The sequence below is a fragment of the Hipposideros armiger genome, unplaced genomic scaffold (genome assembly GCF_001890085.2).
Source record: "Hipposideros armiger isolate ML-2016 unplaced genomic scaffold, ASM189008v1 scaffold_316, whole genome shotgun sequence".
NCBI classification, from domain to species: domain Eukaryota; kingdom Metazoa; phylum Chordata; class Mammalia; order Chiroptera; family Hipposideridae; genus Hipposideros; species Hipposideros armiger.
In genome coordinates, this window is record NW_017731666.1 from 1,579,149 (window position 1) to 1,599,643 (window position 20,495).

At 49.8% G+C, this 20,495-nt stretch overlaps 1 protein-coding gene and 1 pseudogene across 1 annotated transcript in view; both read left to right on the plus strand.

Annotated features, from left to right (window-relative positions):
* Positions 1 to 20,495, plus strand: part of NPHP4 (nephrocystin 4) — a 109,142-nt gene that overhangs the window by 16,261 nt on the left and 72,386 nt on the right. The window contains exons 5-10 of the mRNA XM_019660363.1: positions 1,219 to 1,397; positions 2,077 to 2,141; positions 4,617 to 4,772; positions 12,917 to 13,053; positions 15,071 to 15,252; positions 15,939 to 16,065. Of these exons, the coding sequence (XP_019515908.1) occupies positions 1,219 to 1,397; positions 2,077 to 2,141; positions 4,617 to 4,772; positions 12,917 to 13,053; positions 15,071 to 15,252; positions 15,939 to 16,065 (846 nt within the window). The remainder of the gene's footprint in view (positions 1 to 1,218; positions 1,398 to 2,076; positions 2,142 to 4,616; positions 4,773 to 12,916; positions 13,054 to 15,070; positions 15,253 to 15,938; positions 16,066 to 20,495) is intronic.
* On the plus strand, positions 7,139 to 8,041 carry LOC109392156 (acidic leucine-rich nuclear phosphoprotein 32 family member E pseudogene; annotated as a pseudogene).

Consider the following 20,495-nt stretch of genomic DNA (forward strand, 5'->3'; position numbering starts at 1 on the left):
TGGTCATTATTTCATCATTTTGCAATAAAAGATAATAGAATAACGATTTATATCTTATGGCTGATGTTTTAATGTGTCTCTCTATTATCCTGGGCTGACAGTCTGTGATCACAGTAAACGTTTTCTGGGTGACACCATGGTAATGACTCGTTAACAGGGGATTATTCCAAGTTTAAATCACCTTGCAGTAGCCCCACCTGGCCTGCCTTACCTCTTCCTGCCCTGAGGCAGGGGTGGTCTTTGTGCTCAGCTGGTGACTCTACACCTGTGTTTTGCTCCCACCACAGACTGGGTTCCAGGACCACGCTGAGCCCAGAGCCACGGCTGAGCTCCCGTGGTCGCTGTTCCCTGTCACTTTCCAAACCTCTGTGTCTGTCTCCTGTGTCTGTGGTGTTTACTAGTTTTAAATAAAAGCAACTGCATCGAAATAGAAAACAGCAGCAGAGTGAAGGTGCTTTCGTTCCCACGAGATGGATTGGACTCACCTGTGCTGTCTTTCTCTGGTGAGAGCCCAAGGCTGCCATTTGCATGTTAGGGACTGGGAAGGTTACGCGTGGAAAACCTCTCAAGAACAATTTAAATATCATCTGCTTGGCTTGGGTCCCAAAAAATCTTGTAGGAAAATAATCTCAAGGCAGTTTTTGTCCTAACAAGATGTTAGTTGCGCTCTGAACTGGAGATAATTGTGTAAGGGTCCTGCTTAAACAAAATGAGTTCAGATGCGACTAAGTAATAGTCACATAGAAAGGACAGGACTTAGAGTCAATATTGGCAGGCTGTGATGGACGTTTTGTACAGCGAGTGCTACATAAAATGGCTCAGCAGATGTGTGTTTGCCATGGACTTGGCCTGTCTGTGTCTTATTTAACGGGGGTCCTGCCTGGTGGCGGCGTGCAGTGCTTGGCCCCTCCAGCTCCTGCTTTAGAGAACCTGGCGTCTGGTGGCATTTTTTGTCGATGGAGAATGCCTGGGCAGAAGCAGTAGCCTGCTGTCCTGGCTGTTAGGCGCTCCGGGATGAGAAGCTGCGACCCCAAGGGAGTCACTTCACCATGTCTGTGGTCTCCTCGGGCGTCCTGCAAGGGGTGCGGCGTGCCTGTGGTGTTTCTGTGGCGATGGTGCAGGGGTGCAGGGGGAGCGCAGCTGTGTCCTGTTCTGTCTCCTGCTCTACAGGCTGTGACCCTCCAGCCCGTCACCTGGCGTCTGATTTCTGTTTTCCAGCCCGTGTATTTTCACACCTCCTTAACCCACCCTACCATCGTGGCTGTGGTGGAAGTGGTCGCTGAAGGAAGGAAAAGGGATGGGACCCTCCAAACCTTGTCCTGTGGGTTTGGAATTCTTCGGATCTTCAGCAACAAACCGGACTCTCCCACCTCCACCTCTGCCTCCGAGGACAAACGGTACCTGCCTGGTTCTCTCTGTCTTTGGGCTTTCCCAGCGTTTCTCTGTGTGGATTTCTCTGCTCATCATTTGACCGTAACAGAAAGCTTTACGCTTGTCAGCGTATGTTGTGTGTTCATAACGGTGTACTGGGGGATAGTTTCTCTTCAAGTTGGAATTGGGTTTGCTTCATTTTCTAAGTAAGCCAAGGCATTTGGGGCTGGATAGGTCTTTGCTGTGGGGCCGTCCTATGAGTGTACATAGCAGCGTCCCTGGCCTCCACCCACTGGATGCCAAGGCATCTCCCCCAAGGTGACAGTATCTCCAGACTGGACTGAATGTCCCTGGGGGACAAACTTGTCCCCGGTGGAGAAGCACTGCTCTGGAAATTGCTCAAACGTGGTCTTTCTTGGGACATTTCGGCGCATGAGTGAGCTCCCTGGCGTTGCTCCCTAGGGCCTAGGTCCTTGGGCTGTGTTAGGACGGAGCTGGACGTGTGCTGGGGTGCTTGGCCAGGGGCACAGGGGTGGGAAGCCTCTGTGTTCTGCAAAGGACGTGATTGGGTGGCAGTTAGAAAGCTCTGGGAGGTGTGATGGCGTTGGGGGCCCTCCCACACTTTCCTTTTGAGAAGAAGAGTGGGTTTAGTGACTGAAGCAAGATGTGCACAGGTGACGTGTGTCTGCGGGTCTTGTTTTGCAGGCTGCGACTGTACCACGGCACCCCCAGAGCCCTGCTGCACCCACTGCTTCAGGACCCCATCGAACGTAAGGGACCGGCCTGACTGTCCTCGTCTGACCGCTCTCCTGAGCAGTACCCACTTGCACTTCCGCCTGGGGAAACAGCGCCAGCTTAGCTAATCGATTTAATAGATTTGGGCAAAGTGTATCACGGGCTTGAGTTTTTGACGTCATTTAAAGAGTTGAAACACACAAGCCTGACAGGTGACACTGCTTTGTGACTGTGGCAGAGGTGTGGCCCTGTGGGAGCCGCCTGGTGGGGGGGCTGTTGCCCTTCTCGCCTCCAGGATGACAGCTCTGCCCGCCAGTGAAGTTGTTCTATCACTGGGCGCCGGCTGTTGCAGGAAACCACTGACCGTGAAGCCCAGTGGTTACCTTGGCCACAGCAGGCCTTCCGGCTGTGCCTTCCTGAAGAATGATCTGCAGGAACGCCCACCGTGTTGAGGAAGCTCTGGGCTCCTGTCTTCCATGATGCCCAGCGGCCGAGGGGCCTGCCTTAGAGCAGCTGGGGTGCCTGTCTGGAGGGTGCCAGTCGGGAGGGGGGCGTGGCCGGCCCACTCTGGCTGTGGCCGAGGGGAGGATGGACAGGAGGGGCACCAGTGGAAGCGGGGATGGGTGGACAGGTCATTTTGGAGGCCCAGGGCGGAGATCGGTGCTGACGGGTGGGAGTGGGGATCTGTTTGGGAGGGTGACTTTCCGCCTCTTCGAGATATTGCCTGGATTCTGTGATAGGAATTTCGTGTTTGCCACATAGCCTGTGTGAAAAAGTTAAATCAACCCCATCCCCTTCACTCCCTGCTGAATTTTGAGAGGGGAACAGTTAGTCAGAAACTTAATTTTATTGATAAAGATTGGCTTTTAGGTTATTTCTCGGTTGAATTTAATCATTAATTTGCTAGCATCTTCCCCCCGAGGTATCCTTAGGACTGTGACCAGCACGTCTGTGATTCTCGGGTACAGTCGGAGTGTCCGTGGGGGCTGTGAATGTGTGCAAGGAGGCCCAGCCACGGGGCTGCGATGTGAGCTCATCTCCTCAGCTGGCACCTCCAAAACTTTATGGGTGTCTTTTTGAATGGGTGAAGATTCGCCTGGTTCAGAGTTCAAAAAGTATAAAAAGCTTCAGAGTGGGGTCTCCTTTCTGAGCCCCCACCACTCACCTCTCTCGCCTGTACCCCAGGTGACTTCTCTGATTCCCGTCGGTCCTTCCAGGGTCTTTGCCGAACACAGAAGCAGACGCACATGCCCCGAGTCTTACTTTTGCCCCCGTTACTCATTGTCCCAGACCGTGGTTCTGTCCTGTAACGACTTATCTTGGGGGATGTTTCCCGTCAGTGCATCGAAGCCCCCTCATGCTTTTCATGGCTGTGTGGTATTTGGTGGAATTGCTGTGTGTGAAGGAGTCAGTCCTGACAGTGGATACTTGGGTGTTTCCTTCTGTGAGAACAAAGGCTTGCTGCGCTGGACGTCGTTGGCCCTTTGCACGTGTGCAAGCGGGTCCAGGGTGAATTCCCACAAGTGGGGCTGCTGGGCCCAGGGCTGTGCAGACAGTTCTGTGGCATTTCTCCTGTGTGCTCTCCACAGAGGCTGGACCAGTTTGCTCTCCATCCAGCCACGTGGGAAAGTGCCTTTCAGGGCATCTTACATTTTAGAGTAAGCAGATCTCACATTTGGAGTGGTTAGGCATTAAAACCACAGTTTTCATTAACTTCTGTTTCTAGCAAATGCGGTGAGTCATATTTAGCTCTTATGAAACCGCATAGCTTGCCTGAGGAGGTGCTGAGGTCCCTGTCAGTGGAGGAAATCAAGCCCAAGCAAGATCGCCTGTTTGTGGGAATGTGCAGAAGGCACGTCTGGTCCCTCTCAACCTCAGGCCCTGTGATTGTGGGGTGTGTCCCTTCCTGCGCCCCAAGTTCTGTGGATGGAGCTGTTCCCTCCACCTTCCCCTGGGCTCCGTGTCTGAGCTCCTCCAGGACCCCCTCCCTTCTCCCGCTGTCCCAGCGCGTTACCTGAACCTTTTTTGGGCTTTGGATCCTATCCCGTTCTCCCATGTTATGGATATTGGCGTATTGGGTCTTAGCTGTCACCCAGAATGGCCCCAGCAGGAGGCCTTGCCCCCCCAGTGCCTGGTCCTGCTGCTTTGTGGGGTTCCACGGAAGCAAGTGCCGAGGCTGAGAGGGGGCAGCCCCTGGCCAGAGTGCCTCCCAGCCGCCCTCTGATCACGGGTGAGGGATGCCCGGGCTTCCCTGCTCCGCGGAGCGCCGGAGATTTTGTTATGTTGCATTAAAACAAACCTCTTTTGTTGCAGTTTTACCAGAGAGAGTTATTAAGGATTGATTTCCCCCCCCCCCCCACTTTTTGGCTTGAACTAACAGTAATTCCCTGTCTCCCTAGAAAAATGTTGCCTGCTTTTGGTGGTTATGTCTTAAGTTTCTCAGTTTATTGGCTGACTTGACCAAAGGTGCCTTTGGTCTCAGCTGTCACATACGGCGTTTTCTCCCCCAGAAAACAAGCACATGACCCTCATTGAGAGCTGCAGCCTGCAGTTCAGCCTGAGGCCACACCCGCTCCTGGAGCCAGCCTTCCACCTCCTGCCTGAGAACCTTCTGGTGTCTGGTTTGCAGCATATACCTGGCCTCCTTCCAGCTCATGGAGAAATGGGTAAGGGCAGCTTTGCTTCTCTCCACTTGGTGAGTTCCTTGGTTCATGGTCAGACCTCACAGGATTTGGGCTCTAAGGGGGAGTGCCAGCGAGTGTGGCTGGCACCTTTTAGCCAACAGCCTGGCAGCGGGGGCAGGTTGGGGGTGGGAGGCTGTAATCCCTTCCTGAGCCGTGTCTCACCTCCCTCAAGGTCCCTCAATTTCTTCTGTCTTCTTTCCTCGGGAAATGCTTTCATAAGAAAAGTACTTGATATTTTGATGACTGTGGCCAGGAAAGCCACTGTCGCTAGATCTCCGCCTTACTGGACAACCACATCAGTGGCTTGATTATTATTATTATTTTTAAAGATTTCATTGGGGAATTAGGGGAGGGGAACAACGCTGGGGAATCGGTGAAGGGGAACAGACAAGTTGCTGTCCTTTTGTTCTTCAGTCTAGTTGTGGAGGATGTTGCTTCACTGGCCCATGTTGATATTATCATTGCGCTCTTCCCGGGTGAGGCAGATCAGTCGCCGGCCACTGGACGGCCGCTCACGGCGGTTCATGGCAGCTCACACTGGCTGCCCACCACTCACGGTAGCTTATGGCAGCCCAATGCAGCAGGGGCTACAGCCTATGCCATCACCGGCGACTCACGGTAGCCCAGCTCCAGGTCGAGCTGTTGTTCACCATCTTAGTTGTAGAGGGCGCAGCGTCACTGGCCCTCAATCACGCCAGGGTGCTGCTGCTCAGAGCTGGCGTCCCAAGCCAACTCCTAACCAACGCGCCACTTGGCTGGCCCCGAGGATTGAATTCTTAAGAGGACTATTCCACCCAGGAATGACTGGAAATGACAGTTCTTAGTTCTGGTCGTTCCGGCAGCTCTGTGTCACTCCCCAGAAGGAAGCGGCCCTTTCTCCTCGAGCGGCTTTTAGAGGGAAGCTCAGAATTGTCTCAGTTTGGAAATGCTGCTGATTTCATAGTATCTTTTTCTCGCAACTGGGAGGTCCATCCCGCCTCCCTCTCGCACGTCCTCTGTCTCTCGCTCCCTTCTGAGCGGCCTGGACAGCGAGCCCCCACCCCACCACCCGGTCATTGTCTCATGCTGTGGCTCACACAGCTGCTGCTTGCAAGGAGGGGGTCCCGCACCCGGGCTCGGAGCACACCTCCGCCCCTGTGCTGGGACTCCTCGGCCACTCTTGGGGTCACACATCTGTGTGCCCATCAGATCCCCATCCTCGTGCTCTGCCTGTTACCTATGTTACGGGTGAAGGGGCACCAGAAAGAGTTTTTGGCCCTGTGGGTCGTGTGGGAGAAGGCTCGGGCCGCCCAGCCTGTGGTGGAGCCAGTGCAGAGCCTCGCATGAAGTGAGCGGCTGCCGTGGGAGCTGAGTCACAAATGTCAGCTGGAAGCCCGTTTTCTAGAATGGGCCCTAAGGCACTGATTGGGGTCCTGAGCCAGGCGTCCTGGTGGTGCTCAGCGATGTGACGTCAGGCCCTGGTGCAAAGCGGAGCATCTCTCAGACTCCTGAGAGCGCTCCTGACCCGGGCCGACGCCCACAGCAACGTCTGCTCAGGCCTGGGAGGGGGACGCGTGAACTGGCCCAGCTCCGGGAGCGGCAGGGCCTCTGGTGACCTGGTGAGGGTTCCGGCTCCATATCGCGTCACAGGCTCCCGCCACTCAGGGGATTCAGATGGCTTTTCGTCCTGTGAGCTGAGACTGTCCCCGCCAAACACTCACTCCTTGTTCCTCCCGCCCCCAGCCCCTGGTGCCCACCTACTTCCAGTCTCTGAATTTCATTACTCTGGGGACCTCATGGAAGTGGGATCGTCCAGTATCTGTCCTTTTGTGACTGGAATGTTTCACTTTGTATAATGTCTTCAAGACCCATCCATGTGTCAGGACTTCCTTTTTAAGGCTGAATAGTATTCCGTTGTGTGGTGGACCCCACTTTGCTATCCACTCAGGTGTTGATGGACACTTAGGTTGTTTCCACTTTTCGGCAATTGTGAATAATGCTGCTTTTTAATTGGTTCTGACACGTCAACTGGCCTGCCATGTCAACTGGCCTGCCATAAACACTTTGTAAAAAAATTATGGCGTTTCTGAGCAGCCATTGAAGGGGCAGGGGAAGGAACTGTGGGTGTGTGTGTGAGTGCGCATGCGCGTGTGTGTACAGGGAGGTGGGGGCAGCCGAGTTAGAGCCCCAGCTCCTTGGACCCCGTTTACTCTTCTCTCCTTTCTCCCCAAACCTGCCTGGCGGTGGTGGGCATTTATATTTGCATTTCTTTTCATTCATTTCCAAATCTTTTACAGTTTGAGGGGTGGGGGTAGTAGGAAAGGCAGGGCAGGTAAGGGGGGAGAGTAACAGAAGAGCAGGAGCGGGACATGGAGGTGAGGAGGAGGCTTAACCCGGAGTTAAGGAGCAGAGCCCCGGAGGAGGTGACACAGTTAGTCCTTGATAATTGCTTGTGGGCCAACGGGGCAAGTGAGGGCCTGAACGATACTTTTAGAGTTTCTGAATATGGTGCATGTGGAGCTGAGTTCACTGGCCCGGCTGCCCAGCTTAAATCAACTTCGGAAGTTGGAATTTAGTGACAGTATGATTTCTGGAGGCTTGGAATTCCCGGCAGAGAAATGTCCAAATCTTATCTACCTCAACCCAAGTGGAAACGAAATCAAAGATCTCAGTACAGTAGAAGCTCTGCAAAATCTTAAAAATTTGAAGTCTTGACTTGTTTACCTGTGAGATCACAAACCTGGAAGATTATAGACAGAGTATTTCTGAACTGCTGCAGCAAATCACGTACTTAGATGGATTTGATCAGGAAGATGATGAAGAGGAAGAGGAAGAGGAAGCCGGTCCATGGGAAGGGTATGAGGAAGAGGAGGAGGAAGAAGAGGGAGACGAAGCAGGCTCTTAATTGGGAGAGGGAGAAGAGGAAGTGGGCCTCTCGTCCTTAATGAAAGAAGAAATTCAGGATGAAGAAGACGATGATGACTGTGTTGAAGAAGAGGAAGAAGGTCGTCGAGGGGATAAGAGGAAACGAGACGCTGAAGATGACGGAGAGGAAGAAGATGACTACATCATTCTAAGACCGTATTCCCTGTTTCCTGGGTGTGCAATAGTGTGATCACATCTTTTATTCTTCATGTACGATAGCTATCCCTCCAGAAGATAACATAACCTTTTATAGGAAAAGTGTGGTTTTACTATTTTTTGCCTTATCATCCCAAATAAGATTTTCTAGTCTGTTAATGATCATATATGTAGAGAAAAATTTTCATTGACCCCGCCCAGTTGTGAAATTCCCTAGCAGTTTATTTACAATCTTAATTTTTCTAATACAAGCCCACTGTAGTCATCATTTTAGCCCATAATTAAAACATGATTGCTTTTACACAGGTGTAGTATGGTGCATTTCATTCATAAGTTTTTTTTTTTAAGATTTTATTGGGGAATCGGGAGAGGGGAATAGCACTGGATAATCGGGGAAGGGGAACAGACAAATTGCTGGCATTTTGTTCTTCAGTCTAGTTGTGGAGGATGTTGCTTCACTGGCCCAAGCTGGCACCATCATTGCGCTCTTTCTGGGTGAGGCAGATCAGTCACCGGCTTCTGGATGGCCGCTCACTGCGGCTGCTGGCCACTCACGCTGGCTGCCGGCTACACACAGTAGCCCATGGCAACCCACTGCAGCAGGGGACTGCAGCCTACGCCGTCACCGGTGACTCACGGCAGCCCAGCTCCAGGTTGAGCTGTTGTTTAGCATCTTAGCTGTAGAGGGCAGTGTCACTGGCCCTCATATGTGGGATCCGAACTGGGGCCCTCTGGTATCCCAAGCCAGTTCTTAACCAATGCGCCACTTGGCCGGCCCTCATTCATAAGTTTTTAAAGTTATTTATGAATTAACTGAAATCACAGTCAGCTGGAATATGAAATGAAAGTCGTCTCTTGAATAATAAGTTTGTTGTTTTGTTTTTTTTAGTGGTGACCCACAGATCTTTAATTTGAGGGCAGTGACTTTTTTTTGGCTAAGGGTTTATGTGACAAACATGAGTAACTTGGAAAGTAGGAGCAGAATAGTAAGGGTTCTATTCAAAAATATAATTCATGGCTTTCGGGGAAGCTTCTGAAAACCTAAGATTTTACCTTTGAAGGAAAAATTGGTTATAATAAGTTCAGAGACATGCGGTGAGCCCTTTGTTCCTCAAGCTGAAGACAATGACATGCTAACGGGTGTTGTGTACCTTTTTTTTTTTTAAAGATTTTTATTGAGGAATTGGGGGATGGGAACAGCGCTGGGGAATTGGGGGAAGGGGAACAGACAAGTTGCTGTCATTTTTGTTCTTCAATCTAGTTGTGGAGGATGTTGCTTCACTGGCCCAAGTTGGCACCATCATTGCGCTCTTCCCGGGCGAGGCAGATCAGTCGCCGGCTTCTGGACGGCCACTCACTGCGGCTGCTGGCCGCTCACGCTGGCTGCTGGCTACACACGGTAGCCCATGGTAACCCACTGCCACAGGGGCTGCAGCCTACGCCGTCGCCGGCGACTCATGGCAGCCCTGCTCCAGGTCGAGCTGCTGTTCAGCATCTTAGCTGTGGAGGGCAGTGTCACTGGCCCTCATGTGGGATCCGAACCAGGGCCCTCTGGCGTCCCAAGCCAGCTTTTGACCATCGCGCCACTCGGCCGGCCCGTGTTGTGTATTTATGTGTGTGCGTTTTTTGTTTGCCTCTCAGCAATCCCTTTATGATCACCTTCCTTTCTTGTTTCACTCTCCTCCCTTATCTCAAAAAAAAAAAAAAAAGTTAGGAAACTTACGGAAACCCAGGAAAACCTTCAGTCTTATACCTCAGCCACCTTTTCAGATTTTAACAAGCTAAGTGAGAGAAACTGAGTATTTTCTGAGATATGAATAATACTTATCAGTACACTTTTATGCAACAGACTCTTTACTGTAAACCTTTCTTGGTTGACAAGATGTGCAGACTGTCTTCGTAGAATGAAGGAAGAAAAGAAGCACAGGTCTTTTGGAGGCAGCAACAGTGTTCCTCAAAAGTTAGAACAATTGCCTGTTGATAATTAATGAGACATTCAAAGTCAGCATTTTAACTTAGCCTCTCAAATGATAGAGATACCACTCTGTAGAATATTTCTAATTTTTCTGAATAGAGCCTTTAACTATTCTTCCTATCGTCTTGAAGCATTACCAGATACAACATTTGATTGGAATATTTATATTAGACAGTTGGAAAAATATTTGAAACTAAATTCATATTAAAATTAAGATTTGTTTTCAAGTGCATGTCCATTAAAAATAGAAACATATTTGGGATAAGTGCGAGTGTGTGTCTCATATGACTACTAAGTATAATGTTACGAGGAGACAAGTGCATCTCACTTTTTGTTGTGGAGGCGCCATGTTCAAGGCAATTGCTTTTTAAATCGTGACGCTTTAAATTGTTTCCCCACTTTGTTTTGAATATTTGTAAGTTTCTTAAATTAGCAAATTAATTGAAGTTACATTTCCACATTGGGGCACATTTAAATTACTGAGTATAGTACTCCTTTTTTTAGTTTGAAATGTATGACTTGGGGTTTTAAAGTTAAAATTAGAAAGCTTTTTGTGTATAAACTAAAAAAAATTACACAATTGACTGAAATAAAACTCTTGGGATAAGTTTAGTGGGGGGATTAGAATCTCCAAACAGCTAACATTTTATTCCTTTTTAACAATTGAAATGCCCTGTTTTAGTCCTGAAGAATTCTCATTGCATAGTATGCCAGATTATAAAAGACTTATTTTTAAAATTAAATCTGTATATTGACTTTCTTATCAATCATCTTATTGTGCAACCAAAATTAGAGTTCTTTGGTTTGAAAATAACATTTAGAGCCTCTGAATAACTTTTTAAAACTTATTTAGCTTTGTGGGTGGTATTTTCATTCAAATAAGTAAGGGTAGATTAGGCCTTATATTTTGTAGAAGTTTTTGGTCCTATTTTAATGCTCTTTGTATGGCAGTATGTATGTAGTGTGTTAAATTCCTTAAAACTCTTCTTATAAAAACTTGAAGTTAATACTTTCGTGCAACTGTGTTTTGAATAAAGCCATGACAGTGTTAAAAACAAACAAAAATACAGTACTCCTGATTGTTCTTTTATTGTTTCTACTGTTCCTGGTTTTTTCTGTGATTGCTGCAACTTAAAGTTTTTGAAACCAAATTGCTTCAAATAAATTGAAGATTTGTTGTTAAAAAAAATTATGAAAGGATACATAAACTTACTCAGAAGCATCAAATCTAATGCATATTTGTGGTAGGGAAGGTGTAGGAAACCATGAAGAAATAAAATAATTCATGATTACTGCCTGCAGATACACATGTATACATGTAATACATGTATTCTTTATTTTTATTTTTTTTAAATTGGGGAATTGGGAGAGGAGAACAGTGTTGGGGAGTTGGGGAGGGGAACCAGCCAAGGTGTTGTCCTTCAGTCTTCGTTGTGGAGGGCGCCAGTCGCCATCTGGTTGTCCGTTGGCAGCTCATGGCCTCTAAGCTTAAGGTGCTGTGTTCAATCTTAGTTGCGGGTGGGTGTAGCCACCATCCCATGCGGGAGTCGAACCAGCAGCCTTGTTGTTAAGAGCGTGCACTCTATCCACTGAGCCATCTGGGCTGCAGCTCAGCTCAAAGTGCCGAGTTCAGTCTTAGTTGCTGGTGGGCATAGCCCACCATTGAACATGCAGTCTTGTTGTTAGAAGTATGTGCTCTCACCAGCTGAGCCATCCTGCCACCTGTTGGCAGCTCAGCGACAGCTCAGCTCAGGCGCAGCGTCACTGGCCTATGTGGGAATCAAACCGGCGGCCCTGTTGCTCAGAGCTCGCGCTTTTAAGCTAACTCTTAACCAACTGAGCCACTTGGCTGGCCCCAATACATATATTTTTAAATAAAATTGGCATCAAATGAGCTAATATACAGTTTTATATTTTTTCATCTACAGTATCATGATTATTTTTCAATCATTAAATAATCTTTGACACTATGATTTTTGTTCTCATTTTATATGGATGAACAGCTTACTTAAATTTCCCTATTTTGGAACATTTGGTTGTTTTTTATTTTTCTCTATTATGAATAATGTTCCAGTGACTACTTTGCTTATTTTGCTGAATAGGTTCAAAAAGTGGAATTACTGGGGCAGAAGGTGGATATGGATATTTTTAAGGCTCTCGATACATAGGAAGGCAAAAGAGAAAATTGCCTTTCCGCTGTTCTGACTTACAACCTTCCGGCTGGACAGCAGTGTGTTCTTTTCACTGCAGTTTCCCCGTCAGTGAACCTTATCTCAGTTGTTTTCTTTTTTTAACTTTGGAATTGGCTTTTCCAATCCAAGACCTTGACCCTACGTAAAAACTCCAGAAGAGACAGAGGACCAGAGCCAGGTTCCAGTGACAGGAATGTGTGTTTTCTGGAAGCGGCTGGCTTTGCTGGCTTCCTCCTGTGTTGGCCCCGGTTCCACAGCCCACGCAGCAGCCCTCTCTAAATAGGCGATTCTCCCCTCTCATGGCGAGAGTTTTCATGCGCTTGCTCTGTGCTGGGCCCTGAGCTGTGCCAGGAGCCATTGTCCCCTCCTGTTGTCACGGAGCTCACGGTCCGGGGACTCTTCTCGAGCAGGACAGGGACTTTCTCCTGGGGTGTCAGCCCAGACTGTGTTTTTGCCTTAACATGCTCATGAGGATTCCTGCACGTTTCCAGGTGGCTCAAGGTAAACGTGATCAAACGAGAAACGGCTTCGTTGGCTGTGTTCTTGCCAGAGAGGAAGTGGTAAAGAGGAGCTAAGCCGAAGGGGATGGATGTTATGGTACTTTTCACTCTGCGATCTGTGTTGTTTGGCTTGCCGATTATAACATTTGTTCCTGGAGGAAGTTTGGGGTACAATTTGGACCTCAAATGAAAAGTTGCATTTCTTGAATCAGTTCAGCGTCTGGGCTTGAACCGAGGTGGGTTCTGATTCAGGGTCCGGTCTGAGTGGGGTGCCCCAGCTTTCTTCTCTGCCTGCAGGTCCCGTCACCACGGCCTGAACCTCGGATGGTGAGAGCCCTCGGATGCGTCTGGTGGTTGCGTTTCCACGAATAACCTACCTGAGCCCTCTGGTCATTTCAGGTGACGCCCTCCGAAAGCCCCGACTTCAGAAGGCGGTCACGTGGTACTTGGACGATGTATTCTTCACGCTGTATCCTTCCCTGGAGAAATTTGAGGAAGAGCTTCTGGAACTCCTTATCAGCGATCGCTTCCGGGAGGTACTGTCCCCTGTCACAGAACTTAACCTGAGCAGTGGAGAGACTCCAGTGCAGGGCCAAGTCTCTGATGCTGCCGAGGTGGGCAGTCCAGCCTCTGGTGACTGGTCCTGTCTTTTCCGTCTTTGTGGCTGCAGAGGGACACACTAGCCTGTTTTCTTAGCTTTGATGGTGACGAAGGTTCGGTGATCCTGAGACTTAGTTAACATTAATTTTGATATGTCTTGAAATAGTCCTCATTTAAAAGTAAGTTAAGTCACCAAATGAGCGTAGGGAAATCCATAAAATAATCTACATCTACAAAGGACATTTTGAGGATATTCGGCTCATGCTGAGGAGATGACTAGAAGTCTCAATCCTTTTACCTCATGAAAGCAGTTTTCTGGGAAAGGCGCTCCCCCTGAAGCTGTCAGGTTCAGCCTGCCTGTGTGAACATGTTCCTTTATTGTAAACTCCTCAACTGAAAGCCAGTGTGTGCAGGGCCTTGGTGGATGTGCCGGCGCCTCGTCCCTACCTGCGCCCTTTGAACACGTAGCTCACTTTCCTGTACCATCTTCATCCAGGTCCGTGCAGGAGCCTCCGAGGCCTCAGATATCCGTGCAAACCTGCCTGCCTTGCTGGGCGCCCTGCCTCTGCTCAGGTGGCATTTTCCCTCCTCCCCAGCAGGCCCCAGCTCGCTGCTGAGTCTCTCCAGGGGCTTGGCCCTACCTGGGAGCACCTGGTTTCCTTACCTGTGGATGGGTTTGTTGTTGGTCCCTCTTGGCGTATTTGCACCCTGAAGACAGGGACGTGGTTTGGTTCAGCACTGCACCTAATGTGCATAAAACAGTGTCGGCACACATTAGGTCTTTAATATTTATTTGTCGTGAGATTGAACAATTCAGTCAGTTGGTGCTCATCCTAGGAGTCTGTGCAGTTAGCAAATTATTAATTACACACACAGACACAAATGAGATGGAAATTTTTTTTTCTTTCTATCCATTCTTGAAAATGTAGTTTTACATAACGTGGTCTCACATGAAACAGAAACACAAAGCAGAGAAGAGGATTGAAATGGCAACATACGTTTCCTTGGTGTAGTTCCTGCTGTTCCGTTGTTGCTCAGAGTAGATGGTGTGTGGGTCGAGATGCTTTAAGAGCATCATTGTTGAATTTTATACATCCCCATAAAATCACTTTATTATGTATTTTTACTATCTTCGTAATTTTAGTCCTATCCAACTGGCAGATACTCAGTCATCTCCACTGTTTTATTTTCATTACTAAAGGACTAATAGGCTGAATTCAGGTTCGTTCGGCTTGATTAATGGGCAATGAAGAAAACTTGAAAATTCAGGGATCATTTTGCAATGATCATGTAATTTAATAAACAGGAATAGCCCGGAGGAATGTCCTTGCTCATTTGTTAAGAGTGCCTGCACATTTCTTGTTAAGATGAAACACTTTAATATCCGGGATCACTTTGGGGCAGACTCCATTTTTATTGGTTTCTGACTTGCAGCCTGTATATGCCCCCTCTTCTTGCTGCCTGGCCTGCCCCAGGTCTCCAGTGTCAGAGCAGTGGAAGGCAGAGGCGGCGAAGCCTGGCCTCCCTCCTCCAGGCGCCTCCGTGGTCGCCTCCTGCGTGTGGGCGGCAGGGGCTGCACCTGAGCCCCTGGTCCCATGGGAGGAGCCGAGGTCCCTGGCTGCTAGTTTGCTGCATCTTGAGAACGTTCCTCAACCTTGGAAACCTAGGGCAAGAGTGTGGCGATCAGGCCTCGGAGGGAGTGCATTGGGGTGACTGCTCTGAGAAGACCATGCTACGTGAGCAAACCCCAGACTGCCTAGGACATGCCCTAAGGCTGGTTGACTTATCTGCCATTAGCTGGGACTCATTCTCACTAAACGCCATCTGATCCGGAAGGGTCTGAAACTGCTGTGACAGCCTCCTCTCTGCTTGCCGCTCCACTGGGAACTTAGCCGGCGAGCTCCCCTCCCCTCTGCCCAGGGCCAGGTTCTGTCTGACGCGTACTTTCTCTAGGCGGACAGCCCGCTGGACGCCGGCACCCTGGAGGTCCTGGAGCGGCGTCTGCATGTGGGCGTGCACAATGGTCTGGGCTTCGTGCAGAGGCCGCAGGTCGTGGTGCTGGTGCCCGAGATGGAGGTGGCCTTGTCGCGCTCCGCCAGCTTCAGCAGGAAAGTCGGCTCCTCCTCGAAGGCCAGGTATTCTCCCCAAGGTCCCTAGTCCCGGCCCCCGTGGGCACATCACCGGGGACCCAAGCGACATGCAGTCCTTCTTGCATGTGAGGTGGCACTCACCCACCTGGAGCTCTTCCCTGGGGCCTGTGTCTCCTCTGGCTGAGGGGCAGCCGTTAGGGGCACACCTCAGTGTTGTGAGGTTGGAAAAATCCTGTTTCTGTGCTGTGACCATTTTGGGGTTAGCATTAACTCCAGCCACGGCTGCTGAGGGTCTGTGGGGACCTGGCATGGCCTCCTCCGGATGAGCCCTGCCCTCCTTTTCTCCTACGATGGAGAACCAGAGGGCACTAGGCCCTGCCGCCCTTCTCAGCCCCGTGTCTCCCAGGGCAGAACCAGAGGCATCTCCGAGGGGCATCACGTACAAAGCTGGGCAGAGGCCGGCCCTGGAGGTGGGGACTTTCTGGAGACCTAGTGGGACCATTCCGTCCTGCTGACTGACACAAGCCCTGTCAATTGGGAGAGAGTATTGATTGTGGCACCTAAAAAAGGCTCTGGTTTGGGGAATTACCTTGGGGGCCAAACGCAGACGAGCTCAGTGGAGGGGGACTCGCTGCACAGCCGTGCCCAGCGCCTGCCTTGGTGGTGGTGGGTGGGCACTGGGAAGCCCGAGCCTCTGCCTGATGGGCCCCTGCTTTGTGTCCTTGACCCAGCTCCGGAAGCCAGGCTCTTGTTCTGAGAAGCCGCCTCCGACTCCCCGAGATGGTCCGTCACCCCGCATTCGCCATCGTCTTCCAGCTGGAGTACGTGTTTAACAGCCCTTCCGCCGTGGACGGCAACGTAAGTGCCACCGCCTGGCGGTGGGCTCGCCAACTAATAGTCACCATTAACATTTTCCCATTAAATGCAATGTAATTATATTAGCAAGATGGATAACACGTGTGGAATATGATTCTAGAAACCATTTCTTCCTAGAGATAGCATTGTTACAATCATTCCCCATCTTTCTGGCAAGAGTACGTCCTGCTGGCTGAGGGTAATAAGGATTTCAGTAGGCATGCGTCATGATAGCATCGAACTGATAATTATTTTGAAAAACGAGGCCATTTTAATACATTTTTCATATGATATTAAGCGTAGTAAGGCTTGACTCCATCTGCATAAGTGAGGAATGGCCTCTTACAATGAACTCGATACGTGGCTGTATCATACGTAAGAGTGAGAATGTGTAGGATTCAGCCGGAAGAAATAGAAGGCCTCGACATCATTGATGTAGATTCTTTGGAAAACCCCAGTCATGCTGTGCTTAAGATTTATTTTTCTTTTTGAAAGAGTAAATATCAACACGTCAATTAGAAATTGGAAAAAGGCGCATAAGACGCCTTCCGTGGGGGTCGGTCTGCCCGCGTTGCTGTGTGGCCCGGGAGCGAGCAGAAGAGCTGAGAGCAGTTGGGGGGTGAGCCTAAGGAGAACGGGGTGTTGGGCGCAGAGGCCGCTGAATTTCCGATCTGCTCCGGGAACGGCGAACTGACCTCTCTGATGTCCACGCCGCAGGTCGGTGTGACGCAGGGTCCTATTAGGTGAACATGTGGCGAGGCAGGTACTCTGATTATGGGCGAACCCACAGGCACCGTCTTTCTGCTGACGCTCTGCTTTCCTGTCTTTATCACCAGAAAAGTCAGCTGAAACGTCACTCTGCGTGAGTGCCCCTGGCTGCGTGGGGCGGGCACTCTGGGCCAGGTGTGGGCCGTCACCAGGGCTGTGGGGCCTCTGGGGCTGCGAGCTGTGCCTGGGGGAGGAGGCATGGGCTCAGGAGTGGCGCCCCGGGCTGTCGTCGGGGGTTGTGGGGCTTCGGAGGGCGCCAGCCAAGTGCAGCATGGGCCTGGCGCCTCGGCGGGGGCCCCACACAGCCCTCCATTCCTCATGTACCTTTAGCTAATGTCCCCTCCATCACTTAATTATCATTTGCTTGCGATTATAAAGCCCGCATGCTGAAACTGATCTGTCTTGGGTGACACTTTATCACTTTTTAATAATTCTTTATTGAAATGCTTCACTGGTGGCGGGTGATTTCGGCGTGCTTCACGGAGCTTTTGGAAAGCGGCTGTGTAATAGCTCATCAGTTCTTTTTGATGTGGAGGTTTATCTTAACACAGAACGCTGGGCTCCATCTTACTGTCTCCCAGCGCACTTTCCTCCGTGTAATCTGGAAAGGAAATGTTTCGGTGTGTGAAATGATTTTCCACCCAAATTCCTTGCTGGGTGGGACAAGGAGAGGGGTCAGGCGTCAGTGGGTGACACCCGATCGAACATCCCCGTCACCAGCAGGTTGAGATGTTGGCAGAGAAAACAAAATGCTGGGACCGGCGTGGGCTCTCGTCCCCCCCAGGAGGGTCTGTGTGACTGTGGGAACGCGAGCCAGGGGCCCCCCTGCGAGGCCAGGGAGGGACAGGTCGCACCCAGCATGCTTGCGGAGCATCATTCTTTAACCGCATCCAAACTGCAATTTTTTTCTCCCTTTTCTGTCCTTTAATAACTTTATTTGATAGAAATTTCAATATAAACAAAAGCAGACTGGACAGTAAAATGTGCCCCATGTAACTTCAGTGCTTTTCAACCTTGTGCATAGTCCTATTGTTGAAACCGTCTCCCACAACCCATTTTGCTTATTTTGAAGCAAATTCCGGTCACCATTGCATCTGTTTTGATTACTGTAAACATTTTGGCACGTACATTTCCGTTTTAAGAACTTTTTCTACTATGGAACATTTCCGGTATAAAGGTAGGGAGACGCACGTGAGGAGCCCAGCGTGCCGATCGCCAGCCTCAGGAGTCCCCAGCCCTGGTGGGTTCCGTCTCAGCTCTTGTGCCCACCCGCTCCTCCCAGGACAGCTTAGAGCACATCCTGGGCATCGCATCACGTCACCTGTGAGTAGGTCAGCGTGTACCCCCAAAGGGTAGGGGCTTAAAAACGTCATACCATCCTCACACCGGAAAACCACAATGAATTTCTCAATATCATCAAATACCCATTTCTTAATGGGTGTACATTTCTTAAGTATCTTACTTTGTCAGAAATAGAGAAGTCAGAAAATACACTTTTTTGCGGAACAAAGTCTTTGTCCGTGAGCGGGGCAGCTGGTCTCTGACTGACCTGCTCTGAGGCTGGTCCGGCCTGGCCCCTTCATCTTGTGCTTCTTCATGGCTAACGCTCGAGGGACCAGCACAGGCCAGGCTCCTGGCCGTTGTGTAACTTTGCGCAGCCTTCCGACCAGGCGCTAAAGCCTCGGCCTCCTCGGCTGCTTCGTGAAACTGTTCATCTTTAAGTGGTTTGCTTCGATCGCGAGCGGCCATCTGCACTAATATGTATCCACTTTGTACCCCGTCACCTGAGCCTGAGGGAGTTTACCTGGTCCTGAGTATTTTGGTGGTATTAGGAACAATCTAGAAAACAGTTTTGAGGAGGCAGGCACACTCCTTGTTTTTAACCTGTTGTGAAATGTTTGCATCCTTTTTCAATAGTTAGCCAGAACGACAAAAGCCTTTGTAATTTGTCTTTGGGTTGTCTGTGGAGGGCCAAAGGACGTAGTAGTTCATCCCATCCAGAGAACTTCCTTCCCAGAAATGTGGCTATGTGGGGACAGTGCTGTCCATTTGGAAATGCTGCGAGCTGTGCAAGCATGGGCTCCACAGACGTTTTTCTGATTGAATCAAGTCGATAAAGCAGAACCTCCCTAGAACCTAAGAGAGCAACTTGGAGTGAAGGCAGCTGTAAAAATAACCAGACCCAGTGTCTTTTGCTGCATTTGAATGTCAAAGTAAGTGTAGCCCCTCCCCCGCCCCCAACTGCCAGCAGTCAAAACAGTCTTTTTTTTGGGAGACAGGTAGCAAAGTAACCCTCTCCCAAATTCTATGGGGTAAAGATGTATTATTTATGTACTTGTGTTATTCTTTGAACCAAACAAGTTTATATAACAGATTCGAGTGCTTACTATGTGTGAAGAACTGGTCTAGGTGCCCAGGACCTCCATGTTTTGAATTTCTTTTTTTTTTATTAAGATTTTATTGGGGAATTGGTGGAGGGGAACAGTGTTGGGCAATCAGGGAAGGGGAACAGACAAGTTGCTGTCCTTTTGTTCTTCAGTCTAGTTGTGGAGGACGTTACTTCACTGGCCCATGTTGGTATTATCATTGCGCTCTTCCTGGGTGAGGCAGATCGGTCGCCGGCCATTGGACGGCCGCTCATGGAGGCTCTTGGCAGCTCATGCTGGCTGCCAGCCACTGACGGTAGCTTATGGCAGCCCACTGCAGCTCCGCTGCAGCCTATGCCGTCGCCAGCGACTCATGGCAGCCCAGCTCCAGGTTGAGCTGTTGTTCAGCATCTTAGCTGTAGAGGGCGCAGCGTCACTGGCCCTCATGTGGGATCCGAACCTGGGCCCTGCTGCTCAGAGCTGGCGTCCTAAGCCAACTTATAATCAATGTGCCACTCGGCCGGCCCTGAATTTCTGTACTTGAAACAAAAGTACCATGCCTTGGCTTATTCTGAAAATTATATAAATTGAAACTTCCTAGCACTTGGAAATACAGATGGCTTGAGGATGTCCTGGAGATCTTTCAGAATAACCCTGACTTGTCCCCTGAAACGGGGAGCGTGTCCCAGGCGAGTCACTGTGCAGCCCCACGCACAGTAAGTGCAGCTGCAGCCGTGTCTGCTGCAGCCTGGGGCTTTCCCGCCACTGTCCCCAAGCAGGCAGGGCCTGCGGAGGGTGGGGGGACTGTGCACACGTGAGTGTGAACACCTTACCTGGAGGCTGCAAAGGAGGGAGGACCCGGTGCTGAATCTTCTACTGAATCTTCTACTTTGGTCGAACGTTGGGTTTCCTTTATGGTTTTAGGAAAGATATTGACTCACTCACTTTTAAAAAATGGTTGTTTTGACTTGTCTTTTAAAAAATGTTATATTTACTGAGGAGCCATTCACATAACCTAAAACGATTTTCAAGTGTACAGCTCAGTGGCGTTCTGACTGACTTGTTTTCAATGTCTTTTTTCTTGCAGTAAAATGCACATAACATAAAACTTACCATCTTAACTGTCCAGTTCTGTGTATTAAATACATTCACACTGTTGTGCAGCTGTCTCCACCAATCCATCCTGTAACTCATTTCATCTCGTACAACTGAAAGTCTGTGCCCATTAAACACCCACTCCCCGTTCCCCTGCCCCCAGCCCCTGGCAACGGTATCTGTCATTTGGTAACGGGCTTATTT